This window comes from Gigantopelta aegis, chromosome 2 (genome assembly GCF_016097555.1).
Source record: "Gigantopelta aegis isolate Gae_Host chromosome 2, Gae_host_genome, whole genome shotgun sequence".
In the NCBI taxonomy this organism is placed as follows: domain Eukaryota; kingdom Metazoa; phylum Mollusca; class Gastropoda; order Neomphalida; family Peltospiridae; genus Gigantopelta; species Gigantopelta aegis.
In genome coordinates, this window is record NC_054700.1 from 32,324,081 (window position 1) to 32,348,217 (window position 24,137).

At 36.7% G+C, this 24,137-nt stretch overlaps 1 protein-coding gene and 1 long non-coding RNA gene across 2 annotated transcripts; one reads left to right on the plus strand and one right to left on the minus strand.

The window, feature by feature from the left end:
- Positions 1–148: 148 nt before the first annotated feature.
- LOC121383873 lies at positions 149–6,954 on the plus strand. Its single transcript, XR_005959308.1, has 2 exons — positions 149–2,008; positions 2,170–6,954. It is a non-coding gene; the product is annotated as an uncharacterized LOC121383873 (long non-coding RNA).
- Positions 5,099–24,129, minus strand: LOC121383862 (ATP-dependent Clp protease ATP-binding subunit clpX-like, mitochondrial). Its single transcript, XM_041513963.1, is given in 12 exon segments — positions 5,099–9,242; positions 9,740–9,832; positions 10,501–10,800; positions 11,424–11,588; positions 12,134–12,222; positions 12,402–12,566; positions 13,429–13,599; positions 14,864–15,053; positions 15,493–15,572; positions 15,575–15,631; positions 18,041–18,283; positions 23,757–24,129. Coding segments are annotated over 12 exon segments (1,800 nt in total). The 5' UTR covers positions 23,818–24,129; the 3' UTR covers positions 5,099–9,056.
- Between the last annotated feature and the right edge of the window lie 8 nt (positions 24,130–24,137).

Genomic DNA, 24,137 nt, shown 5'->3' on the forward strand with positions numbered 1-24,137 from the left:
CTAAACCAACTGAGCTCTATCCCACCCCTAGATGTGTAATAGGTCAGGTTATTGTTTGAGCTCAGTCATAGGCGTACGGGCTCCCATTTTTTTGTATGGGGGTGGGGGGCAGGCTGGTGTTTACCCAAATTAAACAACAATGCCCGAATCAACATTTATTCATATTAGCATTACTACTACTAAACAACTGATGGAAATACACAGTAAAAAGATGTTAGGTTAGCACATTTTGCCTGAATATCTGTATATTGTTTACCCCGTCTTGTATGCTTATGAGGTCAGTCAGTAGACAATGCTAAATATCTATACACAGCAGATTATACATGTCAACATCATGTGAGTATTACAAAACAAGACATGTGAGTATTACAAACAACATCATGTATTACAAACAAGACACTAGAGACATACACGTTTATTTCAGTCACTCAGCACAGCAGAAAAAAACAGGTTTCTTCAATCTGCATTCCTCTACACAGACACATAATAATAATATATATGTATATATATATATATATATATATATATATATATATATACACAATAAGATAAATAAAATCTTGTACAACAGAAAACTGAATTAGCATTAACTGTAGATTGAATCAGTTTAGTAAAATATAAAGGTCTGTATATATATAAAACACGGCATTCTTAACAAACCCATTGAATTTGTCAAAATAGATAATTTAAGCAAGTGTATCTAAGATAAACAGTTAAAAAAGCAATAATGGCTGAAATTATTTGACACTGTCTACAAACTAAAGATCACTAGGTTTTCAACTACAGTCATTCAGGTTCTATGCCTATTGTTATTTTCCCCACACGGAACAGCATATACCATAACCTTTAACATACCAGTCATACCAGGCATTCTGGTTGGGATGGGGAAAACCTGAGCTACATACAACCCAATTTTTTAACTGCTTAACATAAGTCTAAAGTAATTCAAACATTGTGGGTCGAATTTACAAAGCCATAACATAGTATTGAATTTTAAATACTATAGTAATAAAGAGAGGCCACTTTTGGATTGTGAGTTTTGCTAGAGTAAAATTAATTCTTTATTTGGGGTTCAATATTGCATAAATCAAGACTTGAGATATTTATTTTTGCCTGAATTACGTGAACTAAGTTTTCCATATATAGGAAGAGGAAATGCATTGTGGCAATATCTTCGTTAATCCATCAAGAAGCTATAATGGCAATAAAAAGAGCACCAAGAATTACATGGATTCACAATGTAAGACTGACATTGGAGAGAGGTAGTGAAAGTTTGTTGCAATCGTGATGTATATTTTACTCACAATAATACTGTAAGTTGATATATAGCAGGTCTCTTCTCTTTACTGGTACATGTACCATTATTGTTGGTCTGTCATCACTTTCAATACCTACATCTACAAACATCTTGACTGTCCCTCGCAGACATGTATTTTTGGGGGGTTCTACACGTAAATGTTTAGTGCACCAAGTGTTGATGTCAAGTGTGTAAGGACCCAGGCATGTGTGCAGGGGCAGGGCAGGCAGGCATGTGTGCAGGGGGAGGACAGGCACGTGTGCAGGGGGAGGACAGGCACATGTGCAGGGGGAGGACAGGCATGTGTGCAGAGGGAGGACAGGCACATGTGCAGGGGGAGGGCAGGCACGTGTGCAGGGGCAGGGCAGGCACGTGTGCAGGGGGAGAACAGGCACGTGTGCAGGGGGAGGGCAGGCACGTGCGCAGGGGGAGGGCAGGCACGTGCGCAGGGGGAGGGCAGGCACGTGCGCACGGACAGGCACGTGCGCAGGGGGAGGACAGGCACGTGCGCAGGGGGAGGGCAGGCACGTGCGCAGGGGGAGGGCAGGCACGTGCGCAGGGGGAGGGCAGGCACGTGCGCAGGGGGAGGGCAGGCACGTGCGCAGGGGGAGGGCAGGCACGTGCGCAGGGGGAGGGCAGGCATGTGTGCAGGGGGAGGGCAGGCATGTGTACGGGGAGAGCAGGCATGTGTGCAGGGGGAGGGTGTAAGAGGTCGAAACACCTTCCTACTCAAGCAAATTTTATTTTTTCTGAATATATTTTCCAGATGGGCATGACTTGACCCCTTCTATAAATTTTGATCACCAGAGTCTAGACCCTACCCCCCCCCCCTGCTAAAATCCCTACGCATGTGCAGGGGGAGGGTGTAAGAGGTCGAAACACCTTCCTACTCAAGCAAATTTTATTTTTTCTGAATATATTTTCCAGATGGGCATGACTTGACCCCTTCTATAAATTTTGATCACCAGAGTCTAGACCCTACCCCCCCCCCCCCCCTGCTAAAATCCCTACGCATGTGCCTGGGACCCTACATTAGTATAGCCAAAGGGGTATACAATGTCGTCAAAAACGGAGAGGTGCACCTACTCTGGATTCTTCCCCTGTATTCATCCATGATTTTAAATACTGAATCTGTATGGTAACGGCATACCTCGCAAACATTTGGTATTACAAAAACATTTACTGTGACGTCGTATCGTAGTAATAATAAATAATGTCTAAGTTTCTGAACACAGTCATAAAACATACTGACAACATAACCCTAACATTACTGAACCCTTCATGTTATAATAATGATAATAATAAATTGTTAAAGTTTTTGAACACCGTCATAAAACGTATTGGCAACATAACCATAACATTACTTAACCATTTATCTTATTTGACAAAACAAACACAAAACCCACCACATAATACTACAAATAATCATGATAACAACTAACAATGAACACAACTGTAATACATACTGTCAGTCTAAGCTAATACTAATTAAGTCATCAGAGAAACTTTAAAGAGAACGTCCTGCATTTCCTTCCATTGTAAAAGGTTTTCCATAATAGAGCCTTTTTAATAACTAATAGTAAATAGTAAATAAAAAAAAATTGTTTAGAATATCAGTCTCTGTATATTCAGCATGTTTCTGGTCATTCCAATATTTATAACAAATCAATCTCAATTTTACCTCAATAATTTTGCAAGTAAATTTTTTAAATTATATTTTTTAGTAAAATTATTTGAGGAACCAAAAACAATACGATAATCGGAAAGACACTGGATTCACAGAGACTACCAACTGCCAGCACAAAGTTGGCCAACTTTCTGCTGTCACAACTTCTACAACTGTCCAGTTGCTAGTCAGATCACTCTTACAACTCGATTCTCGTCGTATAACCAATTAGTTGTTAATCTGCATGCTCTTACAACTCAATTCTCGTCGTATAACCCACTAGTTGTTAATCTGAGCTCTCTTACAACTTGATTCTCGACATATAACCCACTAGTTGTTAATCTGCGTGCTTTTACAATTCGATTATCGTCGTATAACCCATTAGTTGTTAATTTGTACGCTCTTACAACTCGATTCTCGACGTATAACCCACTAGTTGTTAATCTGCGTGCTTTTACAATTCGATTATCGTCGTATAACCCACTAGTTGTTAATTTGCACGCTCTTACAACTTGATTCTCGATGTATAACCCATTAGTTGTTAATTTGCACGCTCTTACAACTCGATTCTCGTCGTATAACCCATTAGTTGTGAATCTGCGCGCTCTTACAACTCGATTCTCGTCGTATAACCCATTAGTTGTTAATCTGAGCTCTCTTACAACTCAATTCTCGTCGTATAACCCATTAGTTGTTAATCTGCGCGCTCTTACAACTCGATTCTCGTCGTATAACCCATTAGTTTTAATCTGAGCTCACCCGTCTTAAGTCCGGAGTTGGGAAAATTATAATGCAACCGTCGAGTTGGCCAACTCCGTCATGACAGTTGACAGTCTGAAACTAGCATTAGTCAGCAACATCTTAACAATGGGAGAGAACTCAGGACACTCTCTTTAATGACTCAGAGACAAACCTGGGATAATAAGACACACATAGAAGCGTCAACATGTAATATTTGTACTAATAGTACAATCAGTTAATTTGGGTGAATATTTGGTTGTCCCTCTTAGAACAGTGGTTGTTTTATATCATCCAAAAGAAACTACATTCATAAAATTTGAATAATTTGATAAATATTGGTGCTAATTGAAAATAACAATTTAGAAACCACCTTGCAGATACTTTGCATGTATCACGAAGTGCATTGCATCTTTTAGATGTTGAACTTCATGATACTTTGATATCCCACCATACCATTTGCTGGCTTTCTAGAATACAATTTCAGATCTTGTAAAGTTTCTTTTGGACGTCAGTATAGTAACCATCTGAGCAATTTTGATTGTATGCTACTAAACGTTGAAGAACTAATTTTACAGCACTGAACAGGAATCTGGTGGCAAAGCTAATACACTGGTTAGATGTGGACAAAAAAGTCCCACAACTCAATAAAAGAAAAATTAGACAGAAAGGAAAGGACAATTTGTTTTAGGATACTTCGCAACATTTTGAAAACAAATGCAGTTCTAACAACTGTGGTATTTGGGAACTTGGTCTAGATAACAGGAGAGGAAACCCTACTGCTGAAAGCAATTTGCTTTTGTTAATGTACCAAGGGGCAGAACGAAGCCCACTGGTAAAGAGTTCACCTCATCCGCAGTCGGTCTAAGATTGATCTTCGCCGGTGAGCACAATGGGCTATCCAGCCAGTGCACCATGACTGGAATTGTCAAAGGCCGTGGGATCGTACTTATAAAAGATCCCTTGCTGCTAATGGAACAATGTACCAGATTTCCTATCTAAGACTGTCAGAATTACCAAATGTTTGACATCCAATAGCCGATGATTAATAAATCAATGTGCTCTAGTGGTGTCGTAAAAAAAAAAAAAAAAAATTAACTACAATGTACCGGTAGTGGGGCATTAGTTAAGACCGGGAAACACCCGAAGTGGTTCCGTGTAGGTCATCAACCCTTACAACAAGGGTCGAAGACCCTACAGATCCAACCATCAACTTTAATTATGTGACAAAAAAACCAGGACATGTTGCATGTTTATATAATAATTGTTGTCATTTGTTTTGTGAATTTATCGATGTATAACAGTCACAACTTGAAAATTGTAGAATAGTTAAATGATTTTATGCTAAATATGTGATCGTTTTACATCGATAAATTAACAACAAATGACAAACAATCTTTATAATTACAAAACACAATTTATTTACTTAAAAATACACATAAATATGTTTCGAACATTCTTTGCATGACCTGTTTTACGTAATAACATCCTATTTGATGTAATGAAGCAATTTTCTTTCCTTTTTTAGTGATGTCGTCCAATCAGAAATTATTAAATTATATCATGGCAGAAAGTGTGTAATCATATATCAGTGAAATACAGTAACGTGACCAGACTGTTCATATGGAAAATACACAATTATTATCAATATACGTTTTACTTTCTTTCTCTACATAAAAGCATGTCTATGAACTGATAGAAACGAACAAACAAAACCTACATAGAACTGACTTAGAGAAAGAATTAAGGAAAATATTACTACAAAAACTGACTTGGGAAAAAATAAAGAAAAATATTATCACAAAAAAGTTGACTTGAAAAAATAATGAAGCAAAATATTACCACAAAACTGACTTGGAGAAATAACAACCAAAAAGGAAAAACATTAATGTCACGAGTTTGGCAGTTTCAAGCATTGTAAAAAGTAACTTTAGGTGGACACAAAATGTTTTTTCGTACAACAAAAAGAACAAAATGCACAGACTATTTGAAGACAAAAACACAAAAAGTAGGAATGGCTACAAAACAATGTATATGAAATGTTACATGTACGTATTCCCATGATATACACAGCAATCCATGTGACAGTAAATGCTGTTTTGATATAACTGACATCATATATTGGCTGACTCCCACAAAAACCTGATAAGGAATTCTATTTTTAAAAAATTATGGGGACTAACTTTGATATTTCACACCCATTACTAAATGGACATTTTCCACATTCAGTGGCCCATAGTTCAAATAATGTTAAAATAGCAACAGATTCAACACTGTAAGTAAAACAAAAAAAGAAAGAAATGTTTTATTTAACGATGCACTCAACACATTGTATTTACGGTCATATGGCGTCAGACATATGGTTATGAACAACACAGATATTGAGAGAGGAAACCCGCTGTTACCACTTCATGAGCTACTCTTTTCGATTAGCAGCAAGGGATCTTTTATATTGTAAGTAAAACAAATGCGACGCTCATTGCAGTTACAGCCCTCGTCTGGTATTGCATTTTTTGTACTTACAATTGACTTACATACACACACACACACACACACACACACACACACACAGTATACCTTTACACCATAAGTATGTGCACACAGACACACACCGACATATTATTTTCTGTGTACAAGTGTGACATACATCTATATAGTTAACGGCAATGTATAGCGATTTGATATGTTGTGGTCTCTTGATTAAAATAAGTTATAAATGCAGCAGAGATAAATGGAAGCCTTTAAAAACCTTTTTGTTTAATTCAGTATTGATAGCATTGAAATGAATATAATTAGAGATATTTCAACGCTCTGTTTAATTCACTATGTATTTTTCAGTGTAATAACAGTAAGAAAAAACTTTTAAAAGTAAAAACTAGCTTTTTTTATTGCTCCAAAAATCACAATTATAACTATTACACACTTTCTTTATGAAGAAATATCACAAAATTAAGGACAATGCTGATAGGGTTGTATCACAATATGACGAACATGCATATTACGAACATGCTAAACACTTCAAATAACATTTTGACATCTTTATTGCTAGAGCTATGTTAGTGTTTACTGGTTAAGTTTTTTTAGTTGTTGTTGGTTGTTGTTTTCTTAATAGATATAAAAGTTGTCTTGAAATATACTACTGGAAGATAAAACAGAATATATAATAAGCTTCCGAATACAAAGTTAAATTAATTTTCAAATACTGAGCATGAAGATCAACTGAAGAGAAAAAAAATGAAAAACAAAAGAAAAATAATTCGATTATTATTTATCATGTTAAATCAGTTGATTTATACAAATACACACATTATCTTTAACAAAATTTACCAGCCACAAACATAAATAAAATTCATAATAAATACAAGTATTAGAAATTGTAACTACAGTACATTTTAGATACAAAATTCAAACTGATGAACATTTTTACAAGTTCAATGATGTAATACAATTGTGTAACATTGAATATTAATATACCACATTCCAGTTTTTAAAATGTCATTGAATTAAGTACAGAAAAGATCTCTTACAACTCAGTTTGAAAACAAAGCAAGTGTCCATACAACAAAATAGTTTACAACTGCAGTGCAATCCCAACCAAATGCCATTATGTTAGTAAATATTCTTAAATATACATCAAACAAAATGTAACACCATTTTGACAAAAAAAAATTAAATATGAATCTATTATTTCGAATACAAATTCACATTTCACCAAAGCACTTTAAAAAATATGAATTCTATCTGTTAAGTTAAATTTCACAGAAATCAATTAACAAAATTCCAAAATATTCTTAAATTTAAATCAAGATATGGATTGATATTTTTTATTGAAAATGGTGTTAACTAGTGCAGTGCTGTGAAATGTTTCAAGTGTACAACATAGGGCTCTGTAACGAGATCAGTCCACAAGTTAACGATACACAATATCATACTTTACAAGCTTTACTTTAGTATTGTCTCTTAAGCTTTAACTATGGAAATGCCCCATAAATATAACAATACACCATACAGTCAAACCTGTTTAAGGCAGCCGCTTATCAAAACATGAGAAAACATCCTCTTCAAATAGTTCATTGCTAAATGCAAGTCAATTTGGAATAATATAGTAAGGTGGTCTTTTAAAGCAACACACTGCTTACCACAGGTCAAATTATACTATACTATACTTGAGGGAAAAAGATGGTATACAAGTAATAATATTCTGTTTATTTTATCAACCTGACAAATTCCATGGATGTACGAACCACTTCTATGGATCCATTCAACTGATTGGGTTTTTGCTCGTTCCAACCAGTGCACCACAACTGATTAAAGGCCCGTGGCATGTACTTTCCCGTCTGTGGAAAAGTGCATATAAAAGATCCCTTGCTGCATTAGGAAAAATGTAGCGCATTTCCTCTGATGACTACATGTCAGAATTACCAAATGTTTGACACACATTAGCCAATGATTAATTAAACAATGTGCTCTAGTGGTGTCATTAAACAAAACAAACTTCTTCCATGGATGTACTATTCTACAGTCCCTTAGAAAACAATCAGCTCAGAAATAAATAACTTGTAGTTTGAAAAAAGGCGTTCCCTGTGGGAAGGACTATAGATTGTTTGGAAACAAAGTAAGATGACCTCCAGAGACAAGGGGATGTTTAGCAAACTGAGATTAATTACTATATTATTTTGGGGTTGTCTAGGATATAGATATGTCAACATTTTGTCTACAGAATGAAAGGACATATGCTAACACCACATAGGCTACTTGTAACAAAACGCAGCAAGATATCTTTTATATCTTCTTTTTCATTCAAAGGACAGCACATACCACAGAGTTTGAAATTCTATATTGGAGGATGTAATAGAAAGCAACGTGGCCTATTATAATGTAAATCAGCTGATAAGAGAATACAGTCAACTCTGTGTTAAACAGAAACCAAAGGGCGTATCCAAACAGTGACCTTCTATGACAGATGGCTGCTTAATACAGGTTGGGTTATACCATATTAAATGATTTGGAAGAACAGAAAATATGGCTTCTTAACACAGGTGGCTGCTACATCAGGTTTGACTGTATACTACATATGCTGGGAGAACAGTAAGGTTATCCTTTAACACGGGTGGCTGGTTAATACAGTAGAACAGTTTCTAAAGACAGATAGCCTCTTTAACAAAGTTGGACGCTGTAACAGGTTTGACTGTATTTAACATAACATGGCGTCAAAATGATTTAATGATACATTGTTGTAAACTATTTGCATTGCTCCAAATACTAGCTGAATATACAGCAAACGTTCAACAAATAAAAAGTCCAGTACAACACTTTCACTCAATTCCATCGCTGTGCACACACGGCATGACGATCTCATGAATGGTGCATTTTTATTTCTTCCTGTTCGTACACGTTTTCGTCCTCCAATTCAGGCGTGGGCTCGCGCTGTTCACGGATGTACTCTGCAGGTTTCTTTCCCTCAACAACTTCGTGTGTGATTATCACGGTCGATATGTCAGACCCGGGAACATCGAACATCGATTCTAATAGTATGGTTTCCTGAAATAAATTACACCACTTGTTTTATACACAGAAACAAAAGTGCACACCACAATAAAGCTGACATATGATATAGGTTACTTCTTACTAGTGACAAGCAAGGGGATAGGGCAGTAAAAAACCAACAGCATTGGGGGTGCAGTAATATGGACTCTTCTCCAGCTAGACTAAACGGATACTTCTAAACTCTATACCTAGTGTACTTTCTCGTAGTTTTTAAGGTATGGCACTGGAGCCAATTTCACAAAACATAATTGTAAATTTATGTCTGCAACTAGTAGTTAAAACAGGTCATATGCTTACCTGTGTTTGGCATTAGTTGTAGATTTACGTTTATGTGCAAACATAGGCTTACGATGTTTTGAGACATTGGGCCGCGCAGCTTAAATGCTGCTATAAAGTACAGGTGTGACATCCCAACATAGTTTCTAAGCCTATGGACACCACATGTGAAGTTGTTTGCCGTGAAGCACATGGATAATAATTGCAATATTTACCATGATAGCCCGGAGACCCCTGGCTCCAGTCTTCCTCTCGAGCGCCATCAACGCGATTGCCTTCATCGCCTCGGGCTTAACATCCAGGTGAGCCTGTGTCAAAACACAAAGTCGCAATCAGTCACGGTTATAGTAATACAGTAAATTACAAATCTGACAAATACGATTGGCTATCAGGCTTTCCGCTAGGACATTTTCTGACAGTATGGAATTTGGCAATTCCATCCAGTTTTATCTTTGCAACCCCTGCAATTAATCAAATGCCTACATCAAAAAATATGCCATGATATATAAAAAAAGTGACGAGTCCACAACAATAAAGGTCTAAAATATTATCGACTGCCATGGGCAATTGGAGGTGTTGCTCTGTGATCATGGAGAAACTACTGTTTAATTTATAAATCCCTAAGTTATAATGGTCTTACATTGTTAGAACCATTATTGTACAGATCTTCAAGTAATATTTATCCCTACACAGCAACCATTACACAACTTTGATCGAGTCCCCTTTATCACCTACAAAAGGAAAATGGAAAAAACTTGGGAGTGTTTTCCCTTTTAAGAATACTTCACCTGACCTCAAACAAAAGGCATAAAGGGTGTTACAGTCAACGTGAATGGAACAAGAAGTAGATGACTCATTGGAAAACATTTTAGCCATCCAATTGGCTGTTGGGATGTTCGGACCACACTAATATCCCCAGGGGAGTATGTCTTTATTTGAGGTCAGGTGAAGTAGAAAAAAATAATAATAATTTTACCTTATCCATACTGAAGAGCGCCTGGTACTGCGGGATGAGCGCATTCCTCGGGGTGGTGAGAATCTGTACGAGCATGTCCTCGGTGAGACAGTGGAAGGGCACGATGACGGGGAGCCTCCCCACGAACTCGGGGATCATGCCGAACTCAATGAGGTCGCGCGCCTCCACCTTCCGCAGCAGCGCGTCTCGCTCCTCATTGTCTTCAGCCGCTGCCGTCCCCTCCGCCTGGTTCTTGAAGTCAGCTGCCGTGGCAGCCCGCCGACCCTCGTTCGTTGTCGACGGGGCCCCAAAACCGAGATACTGAGAAGAAAATAGGGTTGTTTAATGTTGGTTACAAGTTAAAAGTTTATTTTGTTTAACGATGCCACTAGAGCACATTGATCTCTCAATCATCAGCTATTTGGTCATTTTAGAGGAAACCTGCTACATTTTTCCATTAGTAGCAAGGGATCTTTTATATGCACAGACAGGATAGCACATACCATGGTCTTTGATATACAAGTCATGATACACTGGGTGGAATGAGAAAGAGCTCAATGGGCCCACCAACAGGGATCGATCCTAGATAGTCCGTGCATCAGGCGATCCCATCCCCAAGATAATATTAAGTACATAGTGCTGGTCAATGTTAGTTTTACTATGTTTATAGTTAATAGGCCACATTTGTATTGCCTCAAATCATCTAATCCGGTATAAACTAACCTGTATTAAGCAGCCACCTGTCTTAAAATGCTATTTTTGATACTCTCTGCTATGTAACACAGGTCTGACTGTACTTAAGACTTTTCATTTATTTGCAAAAAAAATTAACCGACTGAAAATTGATTAGGAACTACTATTTAACATTTAAAATTGCATAGCACTCTTTAAATGTTTAATTTTACAACAAACCATGATCAGTTAGTAAGACAAATAATTCCAACCTTCTCATTTTTTCTCCGACTGATTATTCTGTCTAATCCGTTGAAGGCACCCGAAGCTATGAAGAGGATGTTGGTTGTGTCGACCTGAACCGTTTCACCACGCAGTTTCCGCGAGTTCCGCTCGGGCACGTTCACAATCGTTCCCTCCAACATCTTCAGCATACCCTGTCAAACAAAATAACAACATATTTCACTAGTAAAGGAAATTGTTTGGTGTTATTTCTTATCAGCAGGTAGTCAAAGGTTCAACCTTAATCTAATTAAAATTAGCTCCACTATTACATGTTGATCTAACAGCAGTCCGTTGGAGCTCATGTCCAGCTGACCTTTCATTCGACCAATCAAAATCTTACTTGCAAAACCATGCCAGTGATTTGAAAAGAATTTGAAAACATTCGGGATTATGCCGAGGATATACAAAATGATTCGGGTGAATTAAAAAGTATACCGGAAACTAATTGCAATATAAAATTTTATATAAAATTCATTTCAAGACGAAAAAAGAAAACGTGATGGTATAGCAATAAAATCTTTCCACTTTTTTCAAGTAATATTTTGGGGGAGGGTTGTAATATTCATATTTATTGTTACCTGTTTGCTTGATATATTGTACATTATAGCTACAGATGTTCACATGGTAGCCTCTGGCATTCAATTTGGTGTAATGCAACCTATACAGTAAAGGGGAGATAAATGAAAGAATCTCTAACCTGCTGAACACCCTCACCACCCACATCACGCAGCTGGTGAATTCCTGGAACACTGCCAATTTTATCCACTTCGTCAAGGAAGATTATACCTGATGTAAACATAAACATAATATTCAAAAATTAACACCATATGTCAATAATTATGCATGCCCTACACTTTCCAGCAATGACCGTAATAATAAATTATGTTTAGTGTTCTTTGACATGGCCATTTCTTTTTTAATTACCGCTTACATCCGTTTATTATTAGTCAGTGGGTAGTGCCTACCTTGCTGTGTTTTCTCAACATTATAGTTGGCATCTTGCAGCAGTTTGGCGACAACAGATTCGATGTCCTCACCAACGTAGCCAGCCTGTGTCAAGGTCGTGCAATCACAGATTGCAAATGGAACATCCAGACATTGAGCAAGGGTTTGAGCCAGCAGAGTCTTGCCTGAAAGATAATGTAAAATAAATTACAAAACATAAATAACATGCAAATATAGCAGGAAACATTTTATTTACTACCACGTCACGATTCAGTATGCAAGTTCCAAAATTCCATGCATGAGGATATTTCAACTCATCCGAACCGTATGGGTCTTGACTCCCTGGGTCACAGAAGGTTTTTAACTCACCTGACCCCCTGGGCCACAAAAGGTTTTTAACTCACCTGACCCTCTGGGTCACAGAAGGTTTTTAACTCACCTGACCCCCTGGGCCACAGAAGGTTTTTAACTCAACTGACTCCCTGGGTCACAGGTTTTCTCACCTGATGCTGTAGGTCCCAGTATATTTTCAGCTCACCTTAAGCATGGTTCCCAGAATGAGGATGTTTTCAACTTACTTGACCATGTGGGTCTAAGCATGTTTACTCACTTGACTCTGTGGGTCTGAGCATGTTTTAACTCACCTGATCCCCATGGGTCCCAGCATGAGAAGCTTTGTAATTACCTGAACCTGTAGGTCCTAGCATGTTTTAACTCATCCGACCCTGTGGGTCCTAGCATGTTTCTAGCTCACCTAAGCCCATGGTTCCTAGCATGTTATTTACTCACCTGAACCCACTGGTTTTTAATTCAACTGAACGCCTGAGAATGTTTTAACTCACCTGACCCTATGAATATCAGCATGAAGATGTTTTCAACTCACCTGACCCCGTGGGTCCCAGCATGATGATGTTTTCAACTCACCTGACCCCGTGGGTCCCAGCATGAGGATGTTTTTAACTCACCTGACCCCGTGGGTCCCAGCATGAGGATGTTTTTAACTCACCTGACCCTGTGGGTCCCAGCATAACGATGTTTTTAACTCACCTGACCCTGTGGATCCCAGCATGAGGATGTTACTCTTCTCAAGACGCAGCTCATGACTCGTCGACTCGAGAATGTCGGACCGCCGTGTCAGGTCTTCGGATTGTGGCTGCTGCTGCTGTAGACTGGGTCCAAGGGGACTGCCGGGACCACTGACAGCTATCTGCAGCATGTCTGTTGTAAATACATCAACACCAAGCTAAATATTATACAGCTATCTGAAGCATGTCTGTGTAAATACATCAACACCAAGCTAAATATTATACAGCTCTATGTACCATCTCTGTGTAAATACATCAACACCAAGCTAAATATTATACAGCTCTATGTAGCATGTCTGTGTAAATATATAAACACCAAGCTAAATATTATACAGCTCTATGTAGCATGTATGTGTAAATACATAAACACCAAGCTAAATATTATACAGCTCTATGTAGCATGTATGTGTAAATACATAAACACCAAGCTAAATATTATACAGCTCTATGTAGCATGTCTGTGTAAATACATAAACACCAAGCTAAATATTATACAGCTCTATGTAGCATGTATGTGTAAGTACATCAACACCAAGCTAAATATTATACAGCTCTATGTAGCATGTCTGTGTAAATACATAAACACCAACTTATATATTACCATATATTTTACTTTATTTGTCTACTCTTTCTGTCTAGCCTTCTAGATAATCATACTATAGTGGAAATTATTTCATACTTTTGCGTCAGTCATCTTGATTTATCAAATATGTGTATGTGTTAACTGTAGGGAGAGGCCTTAATATAGGTCAATCCCAAACCACAGTATTTCATTTGTGTGTGTGGGGGGGGGGGGGGGGGGGGGGGGGGGGGGGGGGGGGGGGAATTAGTTTAAACCAAATAGTATGCTCCTATCCGAAGCATGTCTGTGTAAATACATCAACATCAGCTTAAATATTACATAGCAATCAGAAGCAAGTTTGTTGTAAATACATTGATAAGAATGCTAATAAAATCTACAACTCTTTTTTTTTTTTACTATCTGACAAGCACTGAAGCAATGATCTTACATTTTGTTAATTAACTATATATAATGCTCAGCGTTCGAAATAAGCACATGTCCGTTTGTCCTGACAAGTGAAAATCTATTTGGACAAGCAAACTGTACCTTGGACAAGTGAAAATGTACAATGTAGTATCATTTCGAGCAGTCAAACACATTGTCCTTGTTCTTGAATACAACAAACCACTTAATTGGACAAGTGAAAATCTTGGCAGACAAGTAGATTTCTAGATGTATTTGTGCGGAGGACTAGCCAAACAGTCTGCTTATTTCTATCACTGACATTAATTGTGAATTAGTCCAGCTGCAGTTTGTATATATATATATGTCGATCACAAAGCGGAACAGATGGTGAAATAGTACTAAGACATTGATTAAACTCTGGCCAACTTACCTCGAGGAGAAAATGTATTAGGATACTGACGGATGGGATCTGGAGGGATCACCTCAGAGCTGGGTTTACTCGACGACGAGTTGGTCGGAAGGTTGTGATAGATACGTTTGTAGTGGTTATAGACAGCTACAGATAAAACCTTCTTTGCATAGTCTTGGCCGACGACATACTTCTCAAGGTATTCATAAATCTGAAGGAAATATTTGTACTGTGTAATGGATAAAGGGGTTTTCAAATATTACTTTCAAATAAACACGACTGAACATGACAGTCCTGTGTACACATATCCTTTAAAATCTGTCTCAATATGCAAATGGATTTATCCTTTGATATACCAAATATAGATCATTCATAGAAATTGTAAAAACCAATAGGTCTTCCAGTGTTGTTCGATCCTATGACCTCTTAGACCTCAAGTATGCAAACTCCTGCTTTTCAAGATGCAAAGAAAGAAAAACACACAATAGAGAACATTTAAATATTCCAGGTCCTATAAAAGTTGCCATAATACCAATTTTATACAATATGCTAATCTAATTCTACTCTTCATAATAACAGGATAAAAATATAAATAAAATATTATAATTATTAATTTGAGTATTTAAAAAGAAATTGTAAGTTTAATTTACCTTTCGTGGTGGTGGTGGTGGTTTCTTTTTCTGACCTAATCTGTCATCACGATTTTCTTTAAAGCTTTTCTTGGAATCGTCTCTGACAGTACGACAAAGAAGTGGTGACACTTCTCACACTTTACAAACCGAGTTGATGCTGAAATATGAATATGTATTATGAAACTTTTGTTTATCCTAAAAAATAAAATTACAACACACGTCCTTAGTTATATAGCCATGTATAACTATAAATCTACCCCTCAGTTTGACCCTGAATATCTGATACTAGTAAATGCTCTATTTTTAGGTGAGTCTGAGAGCCCGGTTTAGTAGTCATCGATTAATGCTCAAAGTAGTATTCTGTCCCGGACCAAGTCGCTGGCTATCCAGAGATTTGGCCCGCAACAGACATGCCTGAAACCTTAGTGGTATATGGGCATATTAAACAGGAAATAAAATTTGAATTTTTCAGAGAACCAATATGTCGTTCGTGTGGCTTTTGTGTTTACACGAACGATTTTCTTCAGTAGTTGGGATACAAATGAAGGAAAGACTTCCAAACGGTCCAGCATGCTTGCTAATACCATCACCAACCTTAACCCTAATCCTGAATGAACTGAATGCTGGAAGTCTTGCCCAAATGAAATGATTAATGGACAATGATATTCAAATGACAATCTGAGATGAGTGATTTTTGTAGCTTTTTCCTATCATAAATACGAAAATATATTTTTTGTGTTCTAGGACTAACTTAAAAGCTACCAAGCGAAAATAAAAATGCAGGTTTGTCCTAACCCGACCAAGCCAATCCAAGCCAATAACACTTAGTATTTACATGCTCATATACCACTAGAATTTTGAGCATGTCTGTGCCAGGTCGTTTTTGACATCTTTTGGGGAAGATTTATTATTACTTTACTTTTAATATTTAACCAATTTCAATTTAGGCTTCAACAAGTATAAATTTGATCTGTTGATGATATTTTAAAACCTCGATATAATTTAACCAACATTTATTAATGTTAGTTTCGATTCGTTGGAAATTAGAAATTCTGTAAAATGCTATTCATAGTAACGAGAGCACAATTTTCTTGCGACTGTGGCACGAAATCTCGCACACCACTGTGCATGATCGTAGTACGTGGTACCTGGCATGCTCTTGTGACAGGCAAAATGGGTTTTATCTAAATCAGTCTCAGTAGCTGCATAGGTACTTTTGCATGAGCCAGATGAGGCTATGTATTGGCATGCTGTGACAGTCACAAAGTTAATATCAGCAGTCATTTTGTCCGACACTAGGTACAGTCGATAGAATATCATCGCGTTTGCTATTAATAGACCTGATTCAGTCCGAAAGAAGCTATACAAGGACTGAACTCCAAGGAGAATCCGCAATCGGCTGACTTACTCTGATTGGCTTGGAATAGCTGTGGGAGAGATTTTCATTACACCCGCCAAACAAAATTTGAAATAATTAAGTCATAGGAAATCCCGAATGTTTTTATGCATGTAGTGTTTTACATTTAAAACATGTTTAAGATAAGACATTGTTTTAAAAAATAAAGAAAAAATAGGACATATGTTTATTTTGTTTTTGGGGTGGGGGACGGAACTCTTACTCTGACTGAAACTTGGGACAGTCCCTTTAATTTCCGAACAGCATATGATTTTGTACATGTAGCAAAATGATCAAAGGGAATGTGCAACTATATAACTAAACTTTTTTTAGACTTCTAAAGACTGCACAGACTTTGTATCACCGCGGTACCTTCAAAGTGTCGACTTTGTATCGACTGCGATGCTGATTCAAATGTATACATTGTATCTTTCTCACACCAGCAATGAGGCTTATTTACTTCCAAAAACAGTGATACTTTAAAAAAATAATAATAATAACAACTCTGACAAATGATTACAGCTTTTGCAAGAACGATCTGTCATTTATGTTGATACTGGTTTTGCATAACCGACAGACGAACGATAAAATCGTTCGTGCCAAGTTTTACGCCCTGGTTAAAAATACTCTCTCTCTCTCTCAAAGTAGTAAACAAAACATAACAAATTAGTGACCAAGTTATTTTTGCATTATTTTCAGTTTCATTTCCAAACCTGGAAAACAATGTGCATATATAAATTCCACAACTTCACTTTTTGGCAAGATAAAAATAATTTGTAAGAAAAAAAAGAAAAAAAGTATCATCTTCTCAGGTGTATAGGTACATCAGGGCTCGAAATAGGAAGTAAAAGGTGCCCTGAAGATTTTTGTTTTAAAATAGCAGGTCAAGATAAATATATCTTCACTGAGAAAAAACATTTGTCCTGCTGGAAATAAGTCTGAGATGTATTGTAGAGCAATATGGAATTAAAACATAAGAGAATCACAAGCTAAACAACAGATGAGATAATTGTACATACATCTCTCTCTCTAGAATAAGGATCGGCAATTGTTTTATCGTTTTAATGGGTTAATTGTTATTTTAACCTGCTACTAGATCTAAAAAAATTGATTGTTTTTTTTTCAGGCAGCTATTTCGATCCATGTATATGTCCGTGAATGATGACTTACAGACAAAGGTTTCCACGTGGGTGCACGGATCTCCACATTTAGGACATCGTAAATGACCCGATCCTTTCTTGTCCCCTCCCTTGTCTCCATGTGAAGAATTCTGGACAGGGGGTTTGTCCCCGTTGCTTCCTCCGCCCGTCTGACTGCTGAACCGTCTGAACAGAATCACGGAGGAAGCAACGGATGTCCGCTGCTCTTCAATGGCAGGAAACAGTAAGTATTTAACTCTACTGATGGATGGGCCTGAAATGAAAAAATACAAACATTGATGCTTTGTTTCCCACTAGGAGCGGGACGTAGCCCACTGGTAAAGTGCTTGCTTGATGCACGGTCGATCTGGGATCGATCTCCTCGCTAAGACTATATGTCAAAACTACCAAATGTTTGACATCCAATAGCCGATGATTAATAAATCAATGTGCTCTAGTGGTGTAGTTATTAAACAAAGCAAACGTTTTAATTTTTTGTTTCTCAATATTTGTTTTTTTGTTTTGTTTAACTGGGCTACGTCCCGCCCCTTGTTTCCCACTAATGCAAATACATTTTCCGGTAGTTTCTTATGATGTACATGTATACATGTATATTAATAAAGTAAACTCAAATTAAAATGGTGCAAATATTAAAGCACCTGGGTATGATATAGATCAGGGATCAGAACACACACTGGAATAAATTGTTTCATCCAATTTTTAACATATTTATATATTAAAGTATTTCCTTCAAAATTATTCAAAAGTGGCTAATTTAAAGTTAACGAAATTTGTTATTAGATACTAGTAGCCAAAGACAAAATCTTGTAGCCATTTCGTATAAAAATTTGCTATTGGCTAATTTGGCATGGGACGTCACAAGGCGAGCCCTGAATGATACATTTTTTTTTAGTTTTCTTTGTTTAACGACTGGACAACAAGGATTAATCATCAGCTATTGGATGTCAATCATTTGGCTCAGTCTTCTGAGGAAAGCTGCTATACTCTTCCATTAACAGCATGGAATCATTTATACATACTTTCCCACACAGGACAGCACACACCACAACCTTTGATTTACCAGCTATTAGGGCATAGGATGGGGTCAGTGGTGGAAAGCTAACTAGAGCTGTCATGTAAAATTAATTGCTTTAAATGGACTTAGTCCTTACTCCCACTAAACCGGCCTCGGTGGCGTCGTGGCAGGTCATCGGTCTACAGGCTGGTAGGTACTGGGTTCGGATCCCAGTCGAGGCATGGGATTTTTAATCCAGATACCGACTCCAAACCCTGAGTGAGTGCTCCGCAAGGCTCAATGGGTAGGTGTAAACCACTTGCACCGACCAGTGATCCATAACTGGTTCAACAAAGGCCATGGTTTGTGCTATCCTGCCTGTGGGAAGCGCAAATAAAAGATCCCTTGCTGCTAATCGGAAGAGTAGCCCATGTAGTGGCGACAGCGGGTTTCCTCTTAGAATCTGTGTGGTCCTTAACCATATGTCTGACGCCATATAACCGTAAATAAAATGTGTTGAGTGCGTCGTTAAATAAAACATTTCTTTCTTTACTCCCACTAAACACACACACCAGTTCAGTGTTTGAGATTAACGATATCCCGATATCCCGGGGGTACCAGAATTTAATTTTGGATACCAGACTTCAAGAACCCAGTATCCCAACAGGATACCATATAATGTTGTTTTTATTTTTTAATCCTGCATTTTTATTTTTCACTAAAACAATGAAAGTCGTCATTTACTGGTGAAGTTAAGTAACAGTATTTTCTAGCTTGTACCCAGTCTAATGCTACGCCGTAACAATATCTCCCCCTACTTGTACCCAGTCTAATGCTACACTGGAGCAAGAGCGGCATAGCAATAGACTGAGAATCGCTAAGTCGCTATTGTTTTTGTTGGAAGTTTCCTCCCTTCAAATTTTATTTGAGATGACCACATCTGCAGAACATTGATACGGTTTATCATTAGTAATGTCAGAAACACTTGTAGACTACTGCTAAATATTAATTTTTGTCATTATTATGCAAAAATAAATGCCACAATTATTTTTGCTGATTCTATTTGATTGCGAATTTCACGAATTGCGGTGTAACATTACATTGGGAATGAGAACAGTGTCGTCCAAGTTTGTTACAATGTTATTTATGAATTTCATTTAAGTGGGATACTAAATTCTCAGGTGGGATACCAGAGTTTGAAATGTTAGTATCCAACTGGGATACTGCCCAAAATGTTTAATATTGAACACTGCAGTTCCTACCACTGCCCCAAGACTAATTAATACATTAAAGGCTAATCATTCCCGTTATTGGATAATGAATACATGTATTTGGTAGGAGTAACCTAGACCCTAAGAGGTAAAATTGGGTTTCCTCTTACACCAGACTAAATTTTTTTTAACTAATCACATAAGTTAGATCCAAAATGGTCATAGCTTAAAATGTGCAGAGAAAGCATTAAATAAGTTTCAAGTAGTATTCTTTTAGTGATCTCATGATTATATATCAGGGCCCCATTCCACAAAACAATCATAGCTAAGGTTAATTACAGTGACTTAATTTGACTTTTACGGCTGGCACTGTAAACTTTATATAACAGTTCTACAAAGCTTCCTTATAAATGGTAGTTGTAAGTGTCCCTTCTTTCAAAAAAGAATCTTTGTGAAGAAGTACAAATTAGTTAAATAATAAATTGGTTACTGACTATTTAGAACATCTTGGATGTATACACTGGTATCGGACATCAGTTTATTTGCAAAGTGATAATTGCTACATGCATAAGACATGAGAGTTATCTCCCATATTTTCGTGTGAGGTTGTATGGCCTAGAATGTTTTTCATCGAATATCGAGTATATTAGATAACTTTTTACACAAAGAGTTAGTATACTCTTAGAAAATTATCAAAACCATCATCTAACTGCCATTTGAAATCTACGTTAGTGGCTTACAACTGTTTCACACTAGTTGTACATTTTCACTGTAATTTACGTTACAAGCTACATTACAGTCATTACAGTCATGGAACAGGCTGGTGATCGTAGATAAAAGCTGCAGTCAAGTTGGTAGGTATTTACGACCATCGTAGTGCTAAGATTGATTTGTAGAACGAGGCCCAGGACATCAGGATATATATTTAACATTAATTAGTCAAAGTTAAAGTTTGTTTTGTTTAATGACACCACTAGAGCACATTGCTTTATTAATCATCAGCTATTGGATGTCAAACATTTAGTAATTTTGACATATATATTCATAGAGAGGAAACCCACTACATTTTTCCATTAGTAGCATAAGATATTTTATACGCACCATCTCACAAAAAGGATAGCACATATCATGGCCTTTGATATATCAGTCGTGGTACGCTGGTTAGAACGAGAAATATCCTAATTGGCCCACAAATGGGGATCGATCCCAGACCAACAATTAATTAGCAAAATGAATACTAATAATTAAAATAAATTCTATTTGAATATATATCAAGTTTCCAAATAAAATTATTATTTGTTGCATAGAAATACCAATCTCTTGTGAAATAACATGTTTTGCAAGATTTCCAGCTGTCAAAATAAAACCAGGGCTTACACTGAAACACATTTTGTTTTAGCCAATTTTTTAATTTGTAGAGAATTTCCTTCAAAATGATTAAAATGTGGTGTAATTTAAAGAATATTTTATTAGCCAAAGACTAAATGTTTAGCCACTTCGTATAAAGATTAGCAATTAGCTAATCTGGCAACGTACAGGGCAAGCCCTGTAAAATCTTTTTTGAAAAAAATAAAAGAAGTTATAATACCAGTTTGCACAAATCCCAAATACATTTTTTCTATTAAAAAAAAAAGTAAACATCTAATCAACATTGAATTAAAGTCTGTTGTTTTCACACCAAGTTCCTGGATGCTATGTCGAGTCTGAAATGGTTTCTAAGGCCAAATGTAGCATATTTATTATATTAATTGTGCACACAACAAAAGTAGCTCTAATATACAAAAAAACCTAGTATTTTCTCACCTGTCTTATGTTAGCAATATATTCGGCTACCAAAAGCACAACTGCCACAAGCCATGTGTATATATCACAGCTTTCAGTAGGTGAATTTTATCAAAAGTGTCTAATTAATTAAATACCAAATGAATATAACATTTAATTTTGTTCCACTGTTACTTCAACTTCTGGATAATCCATAAAATTAAAATGTTCAGCATTTGTGAAATTCAGGGCTTCTAGAATATCAATTTATCAGTTTTACCATGCCCGACGGCTTGTGGATTTATATTTAAAAAATCTGAGGTGGGCAAACGTAGAGGCAGGAAAAAACACAAAATAACGGGTCCCAAAAACCTCCACCCCACACCACACAAAAATATGAACATAAAGAAAGATTAATATAATAATAAGCAGAGAAGAAATAAATCAAAAATTGGGATATCAAGAGGCCACACCAGCAACAGTAATCGAGGGCCGCTTCCTGTTAACAACGATTTCTATAATTTTAATCCGGACTAAAAAAACGAACAAGCGGATTAATTAACTGTTACCACTGTCAATGACAACACAGGCTAAGTTGTTGGAGTAAGTTGATTGCTGTAGCGGATTAAACAACTTGTTATACTTAAAGCATGACAAGTTGTAATAACAAACTGTTAAATCTTCTCACTAGTATTTAATTGATGTAACCGATCGTAAAACATCGACCAGATTAGAGGCTGTATTGACACTGAGTGTTTTAGCTCATCAGGTGCCCAATCAAAGAACATGGTATTTGGGCGAGATTGGCCTGGTTGGGTATTAATACAGGACTGTGTGTAATGGTTTCTAAAACCTTGTATCTGATTTTAAGTTGACCCTATTGCATGGTAAAAAAAAATTAGTGAGAGAGGGGGATGTCACAACGAAATTATGTCTCAGTTCAGTATATTTACTAAGTGTGGGGAAAAGCGCAGATCTCAGATACTTAGCCTCACAAACATTAAACACTCAAGTAGAATGTTTCTAATTTGACATCTGACGCCATATAAATGTAAATACAATGTGTTGAGTGTGTCGTTAAATAAAACAATTCTTTCTTTTTTCTTTTTTTTCTAATTTGTTAATGAAGCAGGGGGCAGTATTACAAAATCTTAGGTAACCAGAAGTCAGTTCACACGAGTTTTACTTAGGTAACCGATTGTTCGGGTCCATGAATATAGTTCTAGTAAACGATGAGTGAGGCCTCCTTAATTGTAAAACACTTTAACTACGGTTCTATGCTACATTGGTGGTTCAAAGGTATTTAAAAAATAACTGATTTTCAATCTGACTTCTGATAGGGTACTTTTAATTTTAGAAATTAATTGTCCACCACGTAACTAAATGGCGGTTCACATGATTTTAAAGTTGCGTAACCAGCACGCGAACAGAACAACGGTTCTCGTGAAATATTGTGCCCTGATGAAGTATTAAATAAACATTATTTTAACAATTATATTTTCCAGTTACCAGTATGTCATTTGTACATCACAGCAAAACAATAATTTTATTTTCAACAAATATTTAAACAATACATAGTAATGAATATAAGTTGAACAAGAAACATATTAAACAAAATATGTTCCTTGTTCAGCTTAATATTTAGTGTGGGGTTGTTGGGGGGGGGGGGGGGTTGGTGTGCGCGATTGTGTTACAAGTGTGTGTGTGTGCGCGTTACAAAAAAAAAAAAAAAAATCCTTTTTGTCCTTCCAACAAATTACCTGTAGTTCTTGATCCAAAGTGACGAAGTGCAACTCGTCCACATCTTGCTGCACTCGACATTTTGTTTGTTATTGGAAACTGTGCTAGTAATAAACGCCAGAATTACAAATTGATCAAAACAAGTTGTTTACGGTTGACAGGAAAAAACGTCGACCTAATTTTGTCTTCACTGCTTCAGATTGAATTTTTGATGGACTATACTTTTGATTTACGTAGAAGTCCGTATCATTATTTTACCAAACTCATGATGTAACATAAAAGCTGAACCCTGAATAATCGAATAAATATAATAATTTCCCTCTCAACTAGAAATAAACACAATACTAAAGGATCACAAACACCTAATAATTCCTATATCACGCAACCATGTTGTTTTGGTT